This window comes from Malus domestica, chromosome 04 (assembly GCF_042453785.1).
Source record: "Malus domestica chromosome 04, GDT2T_hap1".
Taxonomy (NCBI): Eukaryota; Viridiplantae; Streptophyta; class Magnoliopsida; order Rosales; family Rosaceae; genus Malus; species Malus domestica.
The window spans coordinates 1,655,444-1,675,118 of NC_091664.1; the positions used below are offsets into that span (position 1 = coordinate 1,655,444).

At 39.3% G+C, this 19,675-nt stretch overlaps 2 protein-coding genes across 2 annotated transcripts; both read right to left on the bottom strand.

Moving 5' to 3' along the window:
• Nucleotides 1–1,777: 1,777 nt before the first annotated feature.
• LOC103443425 (stress response protein NST1-like) lies at nucleotides 1,778–4,411 on the bottom strand. Its single transcript, XM_017334061.3, has 2 exons — nucleotides 2,581–4,411; nucleotides 1,778–2,372 (listed from the first exon to the last, which is right to left on the bottom strand). The coding sequence occupies exon 1, from the start codon at nucleotides 4,038–4,040 to the stop codon at nucleotides 2,652–2,654; it is 1,389 nt and encodes a 462-aa protein (XP_017189550.2). The 5' UTR covers nucleotides 4,041–4,411; the 3' UTR covers nucleotides 1,778–2,372; nucleotides 2,581–2,651.
• A 1,859-nt stretch (nucleotides 4,412–6,270) lies between these two features.
• LOC103443424 (probable magnesium transporter NIPA2) lies at nucleotides 6,271–12,108 on the bottom strand. The gene is made up of 9 exons (XM_008382264.4): nucleotides 11,870–12,108; nucleotides 11,556–11,754; nucleotides 11,364–11,420; nucleotides 7,993–8,083; nucleotides 7,671–7,831; nucleotides 7,464–7,591; nucleotides 7,238–7,375; nucleotides 6,803–6,895; nucleotides 6,271–6,667 (listed from the first exon to the last, which is right to left on the bottom strand). Exons 2-9 carry the CDS (start codon nucleotides 11,680–11,682, stop codon nucleotides 6,497–6,499), a joined length of 966 nt encoding a protein of 321 aa, XP_008380486.3. The 5' UTR covers nucleotides 11,683–11,754; nucleotides 11,870–12,108; the 3' UTR covers nucleotides 6,271–6,496.
• Between the last annotated feature and the right edge of the window lie 7,567 nt (nucleotides 12,109–19,675).

Consider the following 19,675-nt stretch of genomic DNA (forward strand, 5'->3'; position numbering starts at 1 on the left):
TGCCTAAACTTTGTATCATATATTTATATTTTTAGTTTGTACCCACTTTTAATTTGCAACATTTTTTTAAATTTGTAGTATTTTATTTTTAGTTTTATTTTGTACCCATGTATTAATTTCTTTTAGCGTCTATATTTTTTAAAAATTCATTTGTACTCATAATTTTTTAATCTTTTATCTATATCCTAATTGATTTATAATGTACACATTCTTCTTTATTAATGTGCCACTTTGTTATATGTGAAATGTACCAATTTTTTTAACACTATGGATACATTCTTTTGCCATTTATTATTTCTTATTTTTACATAGTTTTTATCCATTTATTCAATCAAAATGTTTGAATTTTTTTATTGTAACCGTTTCTAATAGTATTATAATGAGGGATTTTAAATTTATAGGATTATAAATCTCATAAAATATCAAACAATTAATATCAAAACTATAAAAATATAAATATTAATTATAATATAATGAGGTGTACAAAGTCAATGGACTTTGATCAAACTTTGAATACCATTAAGGTTTTAGTAAAAGAATGTTAAGGATTAGAGACCACATCCAAAGTATCCCTTTAAAAAATCAATATCCTAATCAATGTAGAGCTTAATTGAAACTGCTTTGAAAATGATTTTTCAGAGAAAATATTTTTAGATTCTAAAAGCACTTAAAATATTTCTTGCAAGAAGACAATTATGTGCTTCTTGCTCGAAGCAATAAAATGTTTTTTCAGAACTCACTTGCATTTTTACTAAGTATTGGTTCCAAAAACATTTTCACCAAAACCGCTTTCAATTGTTTTAGAAGCTGGACTCGCCGCAAACGAGTTCACTTCTAGAATTCCGCAAATGAGTTCACCTTGCTGTGACTAATTTCGAGGTTGCTCCATGAGTTGGTTGTTTTTTGTTTTCAGCGGATTGTTCTAGGAGAACGTTGCTGGCTGAAGCACATAAATTCAAAGAGCAAACAACTTCATCATCAACATCTAAACACACACACTGAATGAGTTGTGCACATTATCAATGCAGCGAAGGATTCCTAATCAAAAGGAAATCCAAGTACGAGAAGCTAAAACGCCTAGGACTAGGACTGCGTATGAATCTCGGTTTCCTTCACAGAAGCAGATGACGCGATGGAGACGACGGTGGTGGAGTTGCACAGGGAGATAAAGTAGTATGTGATAGATTTGCAGATAAAAGTTAGATGCATATGCCTGACTAACAAATCTCACTAACATCTGAGAGTTCCAATATATATAAACAGAGCAGAGACCTATAGTACCTCGTAAAATCAACAGACTCGAACCAAGAAGAGGTCAAATGAAAATACGCCGTGCCAGTTCATTAGGCAATCGACATAGCGATCAGAGCATACAAATGGGTTTACTGTTATCAAGAAACAACAGAGATTACCAAACACACAATTCATCGAAGCAGTTTGAAAGAACTATACAACTGAAATCCCTTATCTTAAGCTGCTTAGCTTCATTATTGATTACCTTAAAATCAAAGTATAATATGACCGCCCGAGCAAGAAAGAACTACATTACTTTGATCCAAAGGACAGTACTTCACATGGATAGAAGTAGCAAGAAAAGATACAATTACAAAAGATGTATTCGACAGCACTAGTGGCTTTAAATCTAGGAGAAACCTAGTTTTGTGGTGACACATATATTGGGCTAAAAGCTCGATTCGGATATCCCAGACCATTTGGAGTGTTAAAAAAAATATATATATATATATATGTATATGTCATTCTCTGAAAGCCAAACACAAACTATATCATCATCTTAGTTTTGGTATTAATTTGCAAATACGCACCACACCATCCACATCTTTACATTTGAAGCACCCAAGGATGCAAGATAAACAGAATAACGAAGTGCTTTTTCGTACTACATCATTATACACTAAAAACAATAACGGGCTAAAGAAGAAGCTCCTGAATCAGAGTGGGGAGGAGAACCATACTAACCTGACACCGCTTACTCAGGGCTCCGCAGGAGATCAAGGTCCAGGTCAGTTTTATAATTTTATCTGCTGGTCGAATCCCTTGAACAAAAAGGATGTTACTTATACATCAACTACAGTAATGCTAATCCTCCTCTTTTCACATGGGCAAAAAGACACACAAGTACATGCATGTATTGCTCATTACAAGCAAAGTCATACGCAGTATCATAGTAAAGGAAGGTGGAATGCCAGAGTTACAAAAAGTTCACATTGTAAGCATGGTCTCTCGGAGTACTTATCTCTTTAGAATTGTAGAATAAAGGACAGCAAGAACAAAACTAACTTCTTCTGACATGAACCTAGGTCAGATACGCCCGGCCAAAAGGAGCTTTAAGTGGAAGGTAGAAGTCACAATACCTATCAAAACGGCTTGATTTCACACTCATATTGCCAAAACGTTATTGAGGGACAAAGAAAATTATTCAATTTAAACACAATAGTTACATAAAAATTTAGAGTTGGGCTCATGGTCCTTATTGACTTGATTTCAAGCTCGATAGATCAGTCAATAACCATACCTAATTGAACAAAGTACAAATCGGAGTGCATTAAACAAATTTCTAACCTTTACAATTCCCACGATACTGCAGACATTCATACATACAGAGCAGAGAGCAGTTTCTTCAAGGTAAAGCGTTATCCATCGAGAATGTATTGATCATCTTGATTTTCTCCGTCAACCCTAGCATCATCATGAACCAAAATATTCACATGGTGCAAGTTCTGCATCATTTGTGATAAATAATGGTTACTAGCACTTGTATGATCAGACTGTCCAGCTGGATGAGCAGGCCACTGAGAGACAATCCCAAGTAACTGGCTTGTAAGGCTTTGTTGCTCATGAAGAATACGAGTCTGCATCTGGCCCATCTCTGCCCGGTGGTGAGCCAACATTTCATCAATCCTCGTCTTCCATTCTGTTCTCCTCCTATTCATCCTCTCCTCCCATTCCCTCTCATGAATCAACTCGTCCTCTTTTCTTCTTCTTTCTCTCTCTTCACTCTCCTTCTCTAATGCTAATGCTTCCCATTCTAGAATCCTCTGCTTCTTTAACTTCTCTCTTGTCTTCTCTTGCGTCTCCTTTTTATTTGCCCATTCCTCCCATTTCTGCTCTCGTTCTTGCTCACACTCCATTCTAAAATTCTCACTCCTCCGTCTGTCCCGTTCTCTCTCTGCCTCGCGATGCTCAAACCGTGCCTCCATTTTCTTCAACTTGCCCAGTTGGTTACCTAGAAAGGCCCATGCCTTCTTCTTTCCCAACCCCGTCGACACCTCCCTCTTCTTCTTCCTCTTCTTTAAATTATGACCATTTTGCTCAACTTCTTCAAACACAAACTTGTCATCTCCATCCTGCCTCAACCGATCACAACGATTAAAATTCTCCTCTCCCTCCTCCCCGTCAAACTCAAATCCCAAACCCATCACTGCATTCTCAACCCCATCAATCCCCGCCCCAAAATCCCCATCTGAATGCCCCAATTGCCCAAAGTCCACAAGCCCCATTCCCCTCCCACTCCCCACAAACCTCCCACCATTCTCACCATCCCCATTCACAGACACCACCAAATCATTACCACTATTACTCACAATCTCCACATCCCCAAAAACCTCCTTATACCTCAAAAAATTCGACCAATGCGCAAGGCCCTCCATCCAATCAAACTCCTCCTCACTACACTCCCCACTCCCACCACCACTACTACCACCACCATCAGGTCCACCACCACCCCCACCGCCCCCCGAATTACACTCGGGTTGCTGCTTCTTAATCTTCTGCTTGACAAGCAAATACTGGTGCCTCATGTTCTGGACCTTGGTGGAAACATCCTTCCAAGACCACTGCCAACGATACGCAATCGGGTCTCGAACATGGTGCACAGAATTCACATAGCAGGCAATGGGTTTAAACTTTTTCTCTCTGGTTTTCATTTTAGCAAGGGTCCCATCAGAGACCATCTCTCCATATCTGTCGATCAGAGTTCTCTCCTCGGACTCTGTCCACTTCTTTCTTCTCGACGGCATCATTTTTGTGCCCAAGAACCAATCTTTACTGTGCAAAAACAACCTCAAATCCTAGGGGCTAATGCCTAACAGATAAAATCTAACACACCCAGATCGAGAAAACATGAGAATTGAGCAGCAAAGTAGAGAGAATGGAGTGAGAGCTTACCTTGGGAAGGAGATTGAGAACCCGTGGTGGGGATTTTCTCGGGAAAATTGGCAGAGAAAGTGAGGGGGAGTTGTGGGAGAGTGATCTGTGGGGATTCCTGTAGTTTTCTGAATCTATTGACTCAGATAGTTAGGAGGAGGACCAACAGTTTTAACTGCGGACTTGAAAAATTCGGTGTCGAACTACCGGAGTAGATAAACTAGACACAAGGGGAAGCAGAATTGGTATGTCCGAAATTTTTTGTGGTTTTATTTTATTTTATTTTGTTTCAAGCTTTTATTATTTATTGATCTAAAAGAAATGGCTTATTACGAATTCGCTCCTAAAACTTATTTGTTTACCCACTTTGGTCCATTTTTCAAAGGGAAATGACTTCTTGATTATGGCTGGCCATAGTTTGGGTTGGTACGGTTTTGGGTCTAAACAACGGGATTTAGATTATCTTCGAATCTTCTTACTGAGATCTTATGGATCAATGCATAGTAACCGTTCATAAAAAATCGTGCGGTCATAATTTTTTTATTTTATATTTTTCAAGTAAAACGAGACTATTTTACTTTTTAAAATATAAAAAGCATTTAATTTTGACCGCACGATCTTTGATGAACGGTTACTATGCATTGATCCCCAGGATCCCTAGTGAGGGGATCCCCAGGATCCCTAGTGAGGGGATCCCCAGGATCCCTAGTGAGGGGATCCGGAGAGGATCTAAATTCCAAACAACGAACCAAATTGTATGCTTTTGTTGCCCCAATTTTAAACCACAAACAAATCATAATGGGTTAAAATTGTGGTTTAAAAAGTGAGGGGATCCGGAGAGGATCTAAATTCCAAACAACGAACCAAATTGTATGCTTTTGTTGCCCCAATTTTAAACCACAAACAAATCATAATGGGTTAAAATTGTGGTTTAAAATTAAGGCTATGTCGAAGTAATATTAGAAATATTTTGTAACCTATTCATTTATAAAAATATTCATCTTCAATCGGTTAAAATACTTATTCTCATAACTCAACTTCTATTGTTGGAGACGCCGCCGTCAAAATCTAGCAAGACTTCCGTTCACCACCAATTATTCTACCATTTTATATTTAATGGGTTTAAATAGAAGCTCCCTAAATTTAATGTGAATAAAAGGGCGCAAATGTGTTTGTATAGTAGGGTTGGTTTGGTATTGCTGTGATTTGAAAAGAAGTTGCTTCTGCTGTGTTGTGAGAATAAGCAGCTATGAAATAAAGCAGCAGAGCATTTAGTAAACTTTTTTGTAAAAGTGCTTTTGAAAAAAAAAAGCAGTATTATAGTCTTTGGTAAACTTTTATGTAAAACAAATGTGAAAAAAAAATCAGTTTTTCGAAGATGGGCTTTGCAGCTTCTTGTTTATGGCTTTTTTTTTACCCAAAACTGTGAAAAAAAGTTAAAGCTGAATGTTTACCAAACACAAAAACAGCTCCCAGCTTTTTTTGATACCAGTTTTTTTCAGAATCACATCAATACCAAAGCAGGCCTAAGTCGGGTGAAACGACTAATTGACTTGATAGACAAAAACTCTAATCTAACAAACCATAATTATGAATTCTCATTAATTTACTAAATCTAACTTAGACATTGATCACCTAGTATTATGGTCTAGTGATATTTCTTTTTACTTGCAAGCGAAAGGTTTTAGGTTCGATTTTCGCCCCAAGGCGAATTCGAACCACATGATTGCTAGCCCATTGTGAGGCTAAGTCCACCCCATTCCTCTTAGGTGTAGAAAATATAGTTTGTTCAAAAAAAAATCTTAAGACATTCGAAAATCTTAGACTAAGGTAATTGTTTCTAAGCCAAGAAATTATATTATGAATTCTCATTAATTTTTCTAAATCTAACTTCGATATTTGAAAACTTTAGACTCACACTACATCGGCGTGACAATTCACTTTTAAAGGCAAGGCAAGGCTTCCTACTTGCCTGAGTTGCCTCCAGCCTTTCATTTTTTAACAATTCACTTTTGAAGTATGCCAATCCTTTTCTTCTCTGGGTGCTTTTAGCAAAAGCACAAGTTCAGCTAAAGCAAGAACATATGGATGGTGAGTAAGAAGCACTTTTCTTCACTAAAAGAATTTATAAATTTCATCATTTCCTGTAATTTAATTTCATCAGTAACAAATTCCCCCAAACTGCTGTAAATCTTATTTAACCATACAAGAAAACATGTTCAAGAAAAAGGAAAAACAAATGGAGACTCAAGTATGGGGGAGTCCCTACAAACAACAAACTGCAACCTGATACCGTACCAGTGCATAAACTTCACCATCTGCGGCGCGGCTATCAGGAATTCGAGGATGAATCTAAGTGGCTCGGACTTTTGAATCCGGAGGGTTCCTTGGGTGGATCATTTCCCATGTCCTTTGTTTTGTGAAGGAGAAATGTACCGGATAATATAGTGATGAAACCACACAGTTCAGTCACTATGTGTGATCCATTTTGTGACTCCCAGTCCTGCAACCGAAAGGAAGGTTAAAAACCGGATTGTGAATAAAACCGAGTATTTAGCATCTGTAGAAAATGATTCTCGTCGATGCCAAAAGAGCGAGACAAATCGAAGCACTACAAACATTTTGAAAGTAAATGTACCTTGAACAAGATCACACTGGCAAGAATGGTGAATATTGTGAACATAACGTAGTAGACTGGAGATATGACGGCAGTGTTAAACGTGTCAAGAGCCTGCAAAAATTGCATAGACAATATGGACTAAGCATTCGCCGGATAACAAGATTTAGAGTCAGTTAAGTGCACGGTGTCTAACACTAAATAACTGATATTTCAGGACCCCAACTGTGTGTGTTTCTATACAGCATCTGAAACTTTCTTACGAGTTTGGCCTTCGCTTCTCAATTTTTAGCAACTTATCGAATTTGACAAGGTTCAAAAGTTTGATTATCTTGTAATCTTCAAACTGTCCAGACACTAAATCAAATTAATCAACAACTCTGATTCTCTAACTTTGTAGATAACGAAAACTACAACGGTAAACAGAATGGACGCGGTTTCTTGGGAACTATATACCTTGTTTAAGTAGTTGATCTGAAAAAGACAGCATACTGTCACTATCAACACAAAAATCCAAGTCTCGAAGAATTTAAATTGATTTGTTCCGGAAAACGTCAGCTTCAGAGCTATTCCCACTGCCTTCACACTCATAACCTGTAGAGGAATCAGAGGTAATAGAAGGATTACTTTATGGTACACCACAATTAATAACATCAACGAGCTTCAAAATTATGAAACAGACCGTAAGAGATCCCATGAGTGAACAGATACCAACATAGACGATCATGTGGGTTTGCCCGTAGCGTGGCACATATCGGACAATGAGGACAGCAACCAGAATCAATACTATACATGTGTAGATGATGAAACCTGTGAATAACGAAATTAGTTGTACTAACTCTGTCTCGGATGTTCATAAACTAAGAGACTAAAGTAAAGCTGCAAATACCTGGCTGCGTAGCATGATGCCATACTTGCTTAACGGAATATATTGGTTTCTCTTGTGGAGCATGCAATACAATACTTACAGAACCCACCACGCAAAGAACACAACCAAGCACACCAAAAATATGCAATTTTTCCTTCAAAACAAAATGAGCAAGCACTGCACTGGAAAAAAAAATGTCGTCCTTATAAAAACACTCACACGCAAACACTGCTATCACAACAGCATGTGTGTATACACGCACAAGCCCATATGTTTAATACATCAACCGGCAGACAAAGGATATAACAAAAATAGACGAGGGCAGTGTCAAGATGTTTCATACCTGACAATAATACTTAAAGCTCCCAAGGGAGTTACGAGAATTGCCGGAGCAAATGCATAAGCCGCAAAGTTAGCTATCTCCCCAACAATCACTGAGAAAGAGAATAAACTCAGCATTAGCAAATGAGTGTCAACCACAGTAATTCTCCGATAAACAATTCTAACTTAGCATGCAATAATTTGAAAAAAAAAATCCCATAAAAAAATTTGAAACAAATTGAAAGTTTTGTTTATACCATATTTAGGACCTCGTATAAATACTCGAGGGACTTAAATGTAATTATGTAATAAAGGAATTGGCAAATATGTAATAAGTGAGGAGTCCTTATTCTATAAAAGGACCCCTCACCCTCATAATTAGGGGAGGCCATTTCTTAAGCCCTCCTCATCCTCTCAAAGCTCTCACTCTCATTCAGAGCTCTCTCTCCATCAGAAATACAACAATATCAGTGTGGACGTAGCCCAAACCTTGGGGTGAACCACGATACATCTTGTGTTATTTACATTTCTTGCAGATTTACGGTTGGATTTACGTTGTTCCAAGACCTCTGGTTTTGTAATTTATCTTAACAGGACATCTATAACATTGGTTGAAAACACCAATTGGATAATCCCTTCGATTTCATATAGATTTTCCGATCAAAACATAACGTATGGATGGAAAACTTGAGGCTGTTAATGAAACCACAATATCATCCCCTTGTTTCAAATAATATTTGCATATTGCCCCTGGAGAAACAAAGTCAAGGATGTCACTGTTCCGTTCTCTCACACACATAACCCCTTCAACCTAAATAAAAGTTATATCCGAGTACAGATAATTAAATCATGTAGAATATCCAGAGCGTGTCAGTTGAGTATCATGTAAAATGGTGTGATCAAAAGCACTCCTAACACCCGACCCAAAGCCACCTTTTCCACAGTTCTAGTAGACAAAGCAAAAACCAGAAAGAATCCAGAAGAAAATGCTTTCAGATCGGATCAAAGTGAAGGTCATTGTTTAACCATTTTTGCGCACAACTTTCTGTCCATGACCATCATGACTATCTGCATTTCCGATCTCAGAGCAAAGCTCGGCAATGAGCTTCTTCGGTATAACCACACAAAGTGAATCAAGCAAAGCTCGGAAATGAGCTTCTTCGGTATAACCACACAAAGTGAAGGAAGATCTCGTTCTTTTCCGCTGGCTCTTTTTTAAGGTTTGGACATATAAATTACTAGTTCTAATTACAATTTGGAAGTCTTCCCGAAATGACATCATGTAAAGAGTTTAATTTGTGCTTTTAGTAATTTTAGGTCTATAAAGGATATGTATAATGGAGCAAAGACTGCCGTAAGAACTCACAAACCGAAAGCTTCCCCATAACTGTAGGGTTATATCAATGCTCATCTTTAAGTCTTTACCTTTTTGCATTGGTAATGGATGTGTTAACAGGACATATTCAATATGATATTCCTTGGTTTTTCGCAGACAATATAGTGTTGATAGATGAAACTCAGGAAGCGGTAAATGCAAAGCTTAACCTTTGGAGAGAAGTGTTGGAATCTAAAGGTCTTCGCCTAAGCCGATCAAAGACAAAATATATGAAGTGCAAGTTCAATGCAAATGGAGGCCAAAATGAGTTAGGGGTGAGGATTAGAGATCAGGAAGTACCAAAGAGTGACCGCTTTCGCTACCTATGATCTATCTTGCAAAAGAATGGAGAATTAGATGGAGACCCTCAACCATAGAATACAAGCTGGATAGATGAAGTGGAAGAGTGCATCCATAGAATACAAGTTGGTGTATGCTTTTCGCAGACGATATAGTGTTGATAGATGAAACTCAGGAAGGGGTAAATGCGAAGCTTAACCTTTGGAGAGAAGTGTTGGAATCTAAAGGTCTTCGCCTAAGTCGATCAAAGACAGAATATATGGAGTGCAAGTTCAGTGCAAATGAAGGCCAAAATGAGTTAGGGATGAGGATCGAAGATCAGGAAGTACCAAAGAGCGACCATTTTCGCTACTTAGGATCTATCTTGCAAAAGAATGGAGAATTAGATGGAGACCTCAATCATAGAATACAAGCTAGATGGATGAAGTGGAAGAGTGTATCCGGTGTGTTGTGTGACCGCCGTATGCCACTGAAGCTTAAGGGAAAATTTTATAGGATGGCAATAAGGCTGGCGATGTTGTATGTCACGAAATGTTGGACGGCGAAGCATCAACCGTACATATAATGGGTGTAGCGGAGATGAAGATGCTTCGTTGGATGTGATGGCACACAAGAAATGATAAGATTAGGAATGAGGATATCTGAGGTAAAGTAGGAGTAGCCGAAATTGAAGGAAAGATGAGAGAAAATCAGTTACGGTGGTTTGGACATGTGCAAAGAAGGCCTACTAACACTCAAATTAGAAGATGCGACTACAGGATAGAGGTCCATGGCCGAAAGGATAAAGGAAAACCTAGGAAAACTTTAGAAGAGACTCTAAGAAAAGACTTAGAGTACTTGGATCTAACGGAGGACATGACATAGAACCGAACGCAATGATGTTCTAGGATTCATATAGCCGACCCCACTTAGTGGGAAAAAGCTTTGTTGTTGTTGTTGTTGTTGTTGTTTTTGTAATTTTAGGTCTATAAAAACCCATAATCTCAAATTTTTGAAGTTTGATATCAACAGTTGGCCAATAATCATCCAAAGTTCAGTGTCCCGACAAACGAATGCCTACTATCGGTCTGCCTGACTGTGATACTTGTACAGAAAAGGAATCCAATATACTTTCTTCTGGAGGTTCTTAATTTTGTTTTTTGAAGAACTGATGCCGATAGCGTTTAAGGAGACTAGGAGACTCATCACTATCCAAATCCATATTCAAATTTGGTACCGAATGTTGACTTATCAAACGAAGGCGAGTGGTCTATGCCCTTCTCCGGCCTTGGAAAAGCAGCATACTACAGAAGCTAGGGCATTGTTCGCCTTTGGATATGAACACTATTTCATTCTTAGTGAAAACCCACCATAGAGATTGAATGTTGATTTATCTTACTCCACCACAAATAAGTCGACGTTCAGATACTCTACCTTGGCTATGCAGCCAACATATTACAGGTTGCACAGCCATACCGCTCTATGATGTAGCAAAGCACAACAACGAACAATATAAAAGATTCCAAATAAGTAAATGATGGCAGATGCGGCCTTTCCTTGCGAGGAGAAAAACAAATTCATTGGACAAAAAATGGGCGGAGAGAGACAAAAGAAGGGCTGAATTTATAAACACGTCCAACAAGAATGAAGAATCCAGAAAAAAAAAACCAAAAAATAACTTAAAGAATGCAACAATGCTAACAAACAAAGCAATTAGAACAAGAGATGATTAAACTTACTTGCTATCATCCCAGCCCACCACAAGGGTTCATACAAGTACGTATACCCTCCTAATCCTGAATCCGAAAATCCACAAACTCAATTAACAAAACATCGACGAAAACAACGAAATTGTAGGCAAATTTCCAAAGATATTTGAGGATTCAAGACTCTAAATAACGATAAAGGCGCAACGGAAAAGGGAATGAAACCTGCTCTGGTTCCTGTAGCGCCGGCCTTTTTAAGACCTTTCTTCTTGATGATAAAACTAGTGCCAATGAAAATGCTTGAAGAAACCGCAAGAGTGAGTCCATGAACATTGTCACGCGATATCCCCATTGATCACACAAAATATGGAGGAAAACTTTGCAGGGCCAAGAAATATTATATCCAAAAATCCAAATTAAATTCCTGATCCATAAAACCAGGCCAAGCAGATCACACAAATAACACAATCAATCCCAGAATAAATACATGCATTTAAATAAATAAAAATAGAAAATGATCATAAATATAAACAGCATACCTTCTTGGCACGCTGCAAAAGAAGGCAATGGGAGTTAAAAACCCACCACCACCATGATGTCTGTAATTTTATGGGGCTTTTTTTTACATCCGACGTAAGAAAGTGATTGAATCGATGAAGATGGTAAATGGGGTTTCTGTGAAGGAAGGGAGGGAGGGAGGAGGGAGGGAGGGAGAGAGAGAGAGAGGGGGGTTTGGTGGTTTCTTGTGAGGCTAGCTGAGGCAACGGTATGTCCGTTACGTTGGCGTATGAGAAACGAATGCCCTCCGCATCCCGCGTTCCTGCCATATGCCTATGTGAATTGTGTTATTTTAGTGTGTTGCTTCGAGGTTAGATTCTCGGATAAATTTTTTATTGTAAACGGAATTGTCTCTACTAATTAATGAATTTTTTTTTATCAACTAAAGGAGAATAAAAAGATAAATTAATCTTCTATCACACAAAAAAAATGATGGGCAATAATGTAATTTCACATGTCTAAATTTTACTTTTTTTTTATTTAATCGGTTACGGTGGTTTGGACATGTGCAAAGAAGGCCTACTGACGCTCCGATTAGAAGATGCGACTATGGGACAGAGGTTCAGGGCCGAAGGGGTAGAGGAAGACCTAGGAAAACTTTGGAAGAGACTCTAAGAAAAGACTTAGAGTACTTGGATCTAACGAAGGACATGACACAGGACCGAGCACAATGGCGTTCTAAGATTCATATAGCCGATCCCACTCAGTGACTTGGATTTTCCAAGTCTCCAACCGAGAAGTTTTCCTCACTCGAAAAATTAAGGGAACACTACCTCAACCTACATGCTCCACTCAGAAAGCTTCAACATACAAGCTTCAACAAAAGAAAATTCAAAGAACTTAGCGAAGAAGGCTTTGGTGTATTTAACACAATACGTTGAAATGAAGGAAAACTTATTTATTGATATCTCCGATAAGCTACAAATATGTACATATACATGAGTCAAAATAAACAAACAAGATGGAGCCTTCACAAAGGTTGCTTAGGAGAAGTCTCAGCAGTCGGTAGAGCCCCAGAAAGAGAAGGCATCGGAGGGGGATCATTCGGAGCCTCAGTACTGGACAGAACCCTAGAAGGAGGAGGCATCAGAGGTTGATCATTTGGAGCTTCATTACGCGGTACAGCCCCAGAAGACGAAGGCAATAAATGCCTTTGGAACAAACCCACAAATCTCTGATGATCAAATAAAACCTGACCATCAGTTTCCTTCATCTGGTCAAGCTTCCTCTTCATGTTTGTAGCATAGTCATGTGCGAGCCGGTGCAACTGTTTATTCTCATGCTTGAGCCCTCTAATCTCCTGTTTGAGACTCATCACTTCGGCCGCCAATGATTCAACTTGGCGGGTTCGAGCAAATAGGCGTTGGGCCATATTAGACACAGAACCTGCACACTGAACACTGAGAGCCAGTGAATCCTTAACAGCTAACTCATCAGACCGTTTGGAAAGTAGTCTGTTATCTTTGGGAGTGAGAAGGTTCCTGGCCACCACCGCAGCGGTCATATCGTTCTTCATCACGGAATCCCCAACGGTAAGAGGACCAGTAGGGGAGACGAAGGATGGGCGCCATATGTTGTCTGGAGAAGGCGGGGCTGCCTCTTCAACAAGGTTCAAGTCAAAACGACGGTCTGAGGGGCCAGACATTTTTCAAAGGTATTAAAGAGAGAAGAGGTCGGACAAATCAAGATCTTAGAAGTGCAAGAATGGAGCTTCTACTGGTGGAGATTCAAGTGTGCTTTGGAACTTAATGCCAGCCCCTATAAAAAGCTGCACTCGACGGAGCTTCAGACATCGAAGAGGCGCCTGCTCAGAAATCGAAGAGGCGTTTGCTTTCTCAAAAGCTGGGCTGCTTAGAGACCACGAGGGTTGATTTCATAAATCGAAGAGGTGTTTGCTTTCTCAAAAGTTGGGCTGCTCAAAGACCACAAAAGTCGATATCAGAAATCGAAGAGGCGCTCGCTTCCTCAAAAGCTGGGCTCCTCAGAGACCACGAGGGCCGATCTCAGAAATCGAAGAGGCACCTACTTTTCCAGCCTTGTCAGCACCTGTCACACGCACACTCAGCTTTGCGGAAATTATGGGTATTCTGTCGAAGACTTCTGGGGAAGTAGAAAACACATGAATCTTACTGTCCAATCACCCACTTCCCACACGCAACAATAGCTCATGGGTACCACAGATAACTTTGCCAAAGTTCTCTGCCAAAGTTGAGCACGTGAAGCTTGCAGCTCCCACTACATCGCTCTGACCAAGAAGGGTAAAAGAATAGCAAAGAAACAGCACTAACAAAGTTTAGACCCATAAATTTTGAAGGTCTAGCTACTATATTATTACCCACAAGGGTAAAGGAACAGTACCACTGTTGGATAATTGGAAAGTCCCTGTGTGTCAACCTCTGTGCCTCGTGGCAAGGTAGACTAGCAAACATGCCCAACCTTTACTCACATTCGAGAAAACACTCCCAATAAGATTGCTTGCTCCAAAATCGAAGAGGCACCGTCCTCCGAATCTCGAGAGCCAGACTCCCAACATGACTACTTTCTCAAAAATCGAAGAGAGGGTAAAGGAACAGTACCATTGCTGGATAATTGGAAAGTCCCTGTGTGTCAACCTCTGTGCTTCGTGGCAAGGTAGACTAGCAAACATGCCCAACCTTTACTCACATTCGAGAAAACACTCCCAACAAGATTGCTTGCTCTAAAATCGAAGAGGCACCGCCCTCCGAATCTCGAGAGCCAGACTCCCAACATGATTACTTTCTCAAAAATCGAAGAGACACTGCTCCCCGAATCTCGAGAGCCAGACCCCCAACATAATTGTTTTCTCAAAAATCGAAGAGGCGCTCGCTTTCTCAAAAGCTGGGCTGCTCAGAGACCACGAGGGCCGATCTCAGAAATCAAAGAGGCACCTTCTTTTCTAGCCTTGTCAGCACCTGTCACACGCACACTCAGCTTTGCGGAAATTATGGGCATTCTGTCGAAGACTTCTGGTGAAGTAGAAAGCACATGAATCTTACTGTTCAATCACCCACTTCCCACACGCAACAATAGCTCATGGGTACCACAGATAACTTTGTCAAAGTCTCTGCCAAAGTTGAGCACGTGAAGCTTGCAGCTCCCACTACATCGCTCTGACCAAGAAAGGTAAAAGAATAGCAAAGAAACAGCACTCACAAAGTTTAGACACATAAATTTTGAAGGTCTAGCTACCATATTATTACCCACAAGGGTAAAGGAACAGTACCACTGCTGGATAATTGGAAAGTCCCTATGTGTCAACCTCCGTGCTTCGTGGCAAGGTAGACTAGCAAACATGCCCAACCTTTACTCACATCCGAGAAAACACTCCCAACAAGATTGCTTACTCCAAAATCGAAGAGGCACCGCCTTCCGAATCTCGAGAGCCAGACTCCCAACATGATTACTTTCTCAAAAATCGAAGAAACTGCTCCCCGAATCTCGAGAGCCAGACCCCCACCATGATTGCTTTCTCAAAAATCGAAGAAGCATCGTTCTCCGAATCTCGAGAGCCAGATACCACATACCACATTTTCAAAGTGCTCTGACAGAGTTAAAACATGTGAAGCTGGCAGCTCCCACTACCGTGCTATGACCAAGCAGGGTAAAGGAATAGCATTACTACTTGTTGTTAGGGAGACTCCTATATATGTCGACCTCCATCCCCAACGGACAGGCAGACCTGCAAAAATGCTCAACCCTTCCTCATATCTGAGAGGGCACTCCCAACGAAGCCTTTCGAAATATTCAGCTTTCTTTCCCCCCGATAATACCTCTGCAAACAAGCTATACTAGAGCAAGAATATCTCATATCATCAGGGTTAAAAGCAAGAGTATCCCATATCATGCTTTTTCCCTGTCTTTTCCTTTGGCCTTGTTTTTACCTGCAAGACAAGGAGAAAGAGAGCAATCAGTCAGCACTTGAAATCAAGCTCCCAGCCAGGAACTGACAGCCTGGAACCCCTTACCTGATTACTTACCTGGCATTGCTCTCGAGTACTCATCTTCAACATCTTATGTTGCCAGGGAAGATACCGCATCTGCTTGAGGAACAGATAGGGCAAGTGCGAAGGATACAAGGAAGCATGTGGAGACAAGCGTAACAGCACACGTCCCGATCCATCCATTACTCTGTCAAAAGCAAAAGTATCCCATATCAGCAGGGTCGAACGTACTCTAGATTTGATGGACTTGTTTTGACCCTCAAATTCTTCAGTCGGCCTTATACTCTGGAGGAAACCAGAAAACCCTCCAGCTCAGTTCAAGAATAAGCATGTGGAAAGTTACTTCTTCAAAAGCAAAAGTATCCCATATCATCTCTTCTCATTTTTCTTCTCTTTATCCTTCATGCTGCTGCAAGATGGGGAGAAGGTGAACAATCAGCCGGAGCTCTGATTGCTTACCTTGTCTGTCACCTCTTTCAGCAAATCCCCTAGCTCGGCGACTTGGGGGACTCCTACTACATGGTTTGTATCGCGCTTGACCAAGCCTGAAACTACAAGTAAGCTTCAAGTGAAATTGATACATTACCTTGTGCATCTTCACCAGTTAAAGATACCACCCCTGGATGGAGGAAGAGTACTTCCAGAGAAGCTGCCACATCTACCTATGAGACAGATAAGGCAAGTCGATACCACACTCCGATACTTAGAAGTTTCGTGATTACGAGATCATTCTCCCACAATATTTCCTAATGTCATTTGTACTCTAATGTCATTTGTACTAAATCATTCACTTGTACTCACTAAAGGAGAGCTTGAACCTATGTACTTGTGTAAACCCTTCACAATTAATGAGAACTCTTCTATTCCGTGGACGTAGCCAATCTGGGTGAACCACGTACATCTTGTGTTTGCTTTCCTATCTCTATCCATTTATATACTTATCCACACTAATGACCGGAGCAATTTAGCGAAGATCACAAAAAGCGACCGTTTTCGCTACCTAGGATCTATCTTACAAGAGAACGGAGAATTAGATGGAGATCTCAACCATAGAATACGAGCTGGATGGATGAAGTGTAAGAGTGCATCCAGCATGTTGTGTGACCGTCGTAGGCCACTGAAGCTCAAGGAAAATTTTTATAAGACGGCAATAAGGCCAGCGATGTTGTATGGCATAGAATGTCGGGCGGTGAAACATCAACACGTACACAAAATGGGTGTAGCAGAGATGAGGATGCTTCGTGGGATGTGTGGGCACACGAGAAAGGATAAGATTGAGAATGAGGATATCCGAGGTAAAGTAGGAGTAGCCGAAATTGAAGGAAAGATGAGAGAAAATCGGTTCCGGTGATTTGGACATGTGCAAAGAAGGCCGACTGACGCTCCGGTTCGAAGATGTGACTACGGGACAGAGGTTCAGGGCCGAAGGGGTAGAGGAAGACCTAGGAAAACTTTGGAAAAGACTCTAAGAAAAGGCTTAGAGTACTTGGATCTAACGGAGGACATGACACAAAACCGAGCGCAATGGCGTTCTAGGATTCATATAGCCGACCCCACTTAGTGGGAAAAGGCTTTGTTGTTGTTGTTGTTGTAAACCTCACCTACAGATGATGTTAAAATACCTCCAATACTTTAAAAAAATATTAAAAAAAAAACAAAAACAAAAACATCACACTCCCCCACGTTTTCTTTCTCTCCCTCTCTCATTCTCTTTTTCTAAAAGAATGTGTTTATACATACAAAGTATGTAGGCAAATGCTAGATATTTTAATAGAAGTGATGAAAAGTTTTATTTTTTAAGTTATTAATTTTTTAGTACACATATTCTATCATTTGTACTCTGTGTACCGGTCATATTGAAAAATCTTTCAGATTCTAGTTGGTGTTCTACGAGAAATCTTTTAGCATCTTGAAAATATACTAAGTGTTATAATACTAATAGTTAATATTTTTTTTTAAATTTAATAATTGATGTATCACTCATGGTATTTTTTTATTTCTCCTTTTCTATTTATTTTTTGTTAAATAAGAATTTTGTTTATTTATTTTTCGGGTATACTAAAAAAAATGCACAACTCCAAGTATTTTTAATTTTTTTTATTTCTTATTTTTTATTTATTTTTTGTTAAATAGGAATTTTATTTACCAATTTAGCTAAAATGGTCATTGATATTGACATAATTCAATAAAAGTCCCTCAATTTGTCACTATCAATGGTTTTGGACTTTTCGTGAAAAATCTCTGTTAATAAGGATTAAAATGATAAAAATACCCTTAATTTAATAAATAAGGACAAAATGACTTGACAAAACTCGAGAATATTTTTTTATTTGATCCTATTTAACGAAGATTTTTTACAAATTATTTAAAATAATGGTGAAAAAAATCAAAACTAATTATATTGATTTTTAACCTCAAAAAAAAAAAAACAAAATAAAGAGATACTTAAAAATTATTTTGATTAAAAAGTCTATTTTCGTTGAGTGAATAAAATACGAAATTAAGAATTAAAAAAGGGAACTGTTATTAGCACTTTAAGAAGACATTTGTTTGCCCTCATTAAGTGAGATTGGACTAGACTGGATTATGTGTTAGTGTAGTTCATGTTTGTTAGAGGAAGGGAGACATTTTGCGAGGCTTGACATGTTATTGGCATGCCATTTTGCGACGCTTGGCATGTCATTGGCATGCCATGGTCGACATTTTGCGAGGCTTGGCAACGATCAAATACCGTCCTAGTCTCAACCATAAACGATACCGACCAGGGATCGGCATATGTTACTTTTAGGACTCTGCCGGCCAACAACCCACGAAATATGTTCACATGACTTAGGACCCCAATATGAGACGGTCAACTTTTGCCATTCATTAATCGTCCAACAACCACGAACTGTAACTAGCTTCAGTGGGATTAAACTCACTCGACTACGGGGCTCGCTAGATAGTCTTAGCGAGACCCCCAAATACCACTGGATTGCTAAGACCATTCTTTTCTCTCGCGTTGTTCCACTCGACTCCTTGCTCTGCTCGACTCCTCATCTTGCTTGACAACCTTGCTGGACCATCTCAGGACCACCGCCTGTGTCCTCGTAAATCACGGCTTCCTCTGCCACTTTCTCTTCTTAGTTTTCTTCAATTTTGTTTTGAAGATTCGTGAAATTATTACTAGCTTTTGATAGATTTTTGTTTTTGATCGATTTGTGGGTTTGATTGATTTCTCAGATTTGATTGGTTTCTGGGTTTTGATTGCTACCCATTTGTTTTCAATTTATCTGCTATTTTTCCTTTTATGAATTGATTGATAAGTTTTTGTAAGTTGAAGTGATTTTTTTCCTCATTCCTTGCTTTCGTTTTGCTAGAAATTTGATGTTATCATATTTTGGTTTAATCTTTATCCAAAACTTCCCGATTTTCTTACAGTTCCACTACGAGATATTGAGAACTGCAAGAGTTGCAAGAGCCACTAAATCTGCAGGTTTCTCTCAACTGGCAGACAAGGAAACAATACGAGGACCACAAAAAGTCACCATGAGGTATTGGAATCCTTGATTTTCAATTTGTCAATCGGGAAGGCCAAATGGCATTGGCTTTTGCAGTTTATTCTGGCGTATTATCTTGGTGTTATTGTGGTCATTTATGATGTTTTATTGACTGAAATTAATGGATGGGTTAATTGGTATCTTGTGGGATGCATTAGAACTATTTTCAGTTGAAAATTTGTGTATATTTTCAGTTGGGGAAGTTGAACCTAGTACTGCTTTTCTAGTAATTTTTCTCTAATTTTCAGCTTTTGGGTTGTTCTTGGTTGTGTTGTTTGTCAAGTAC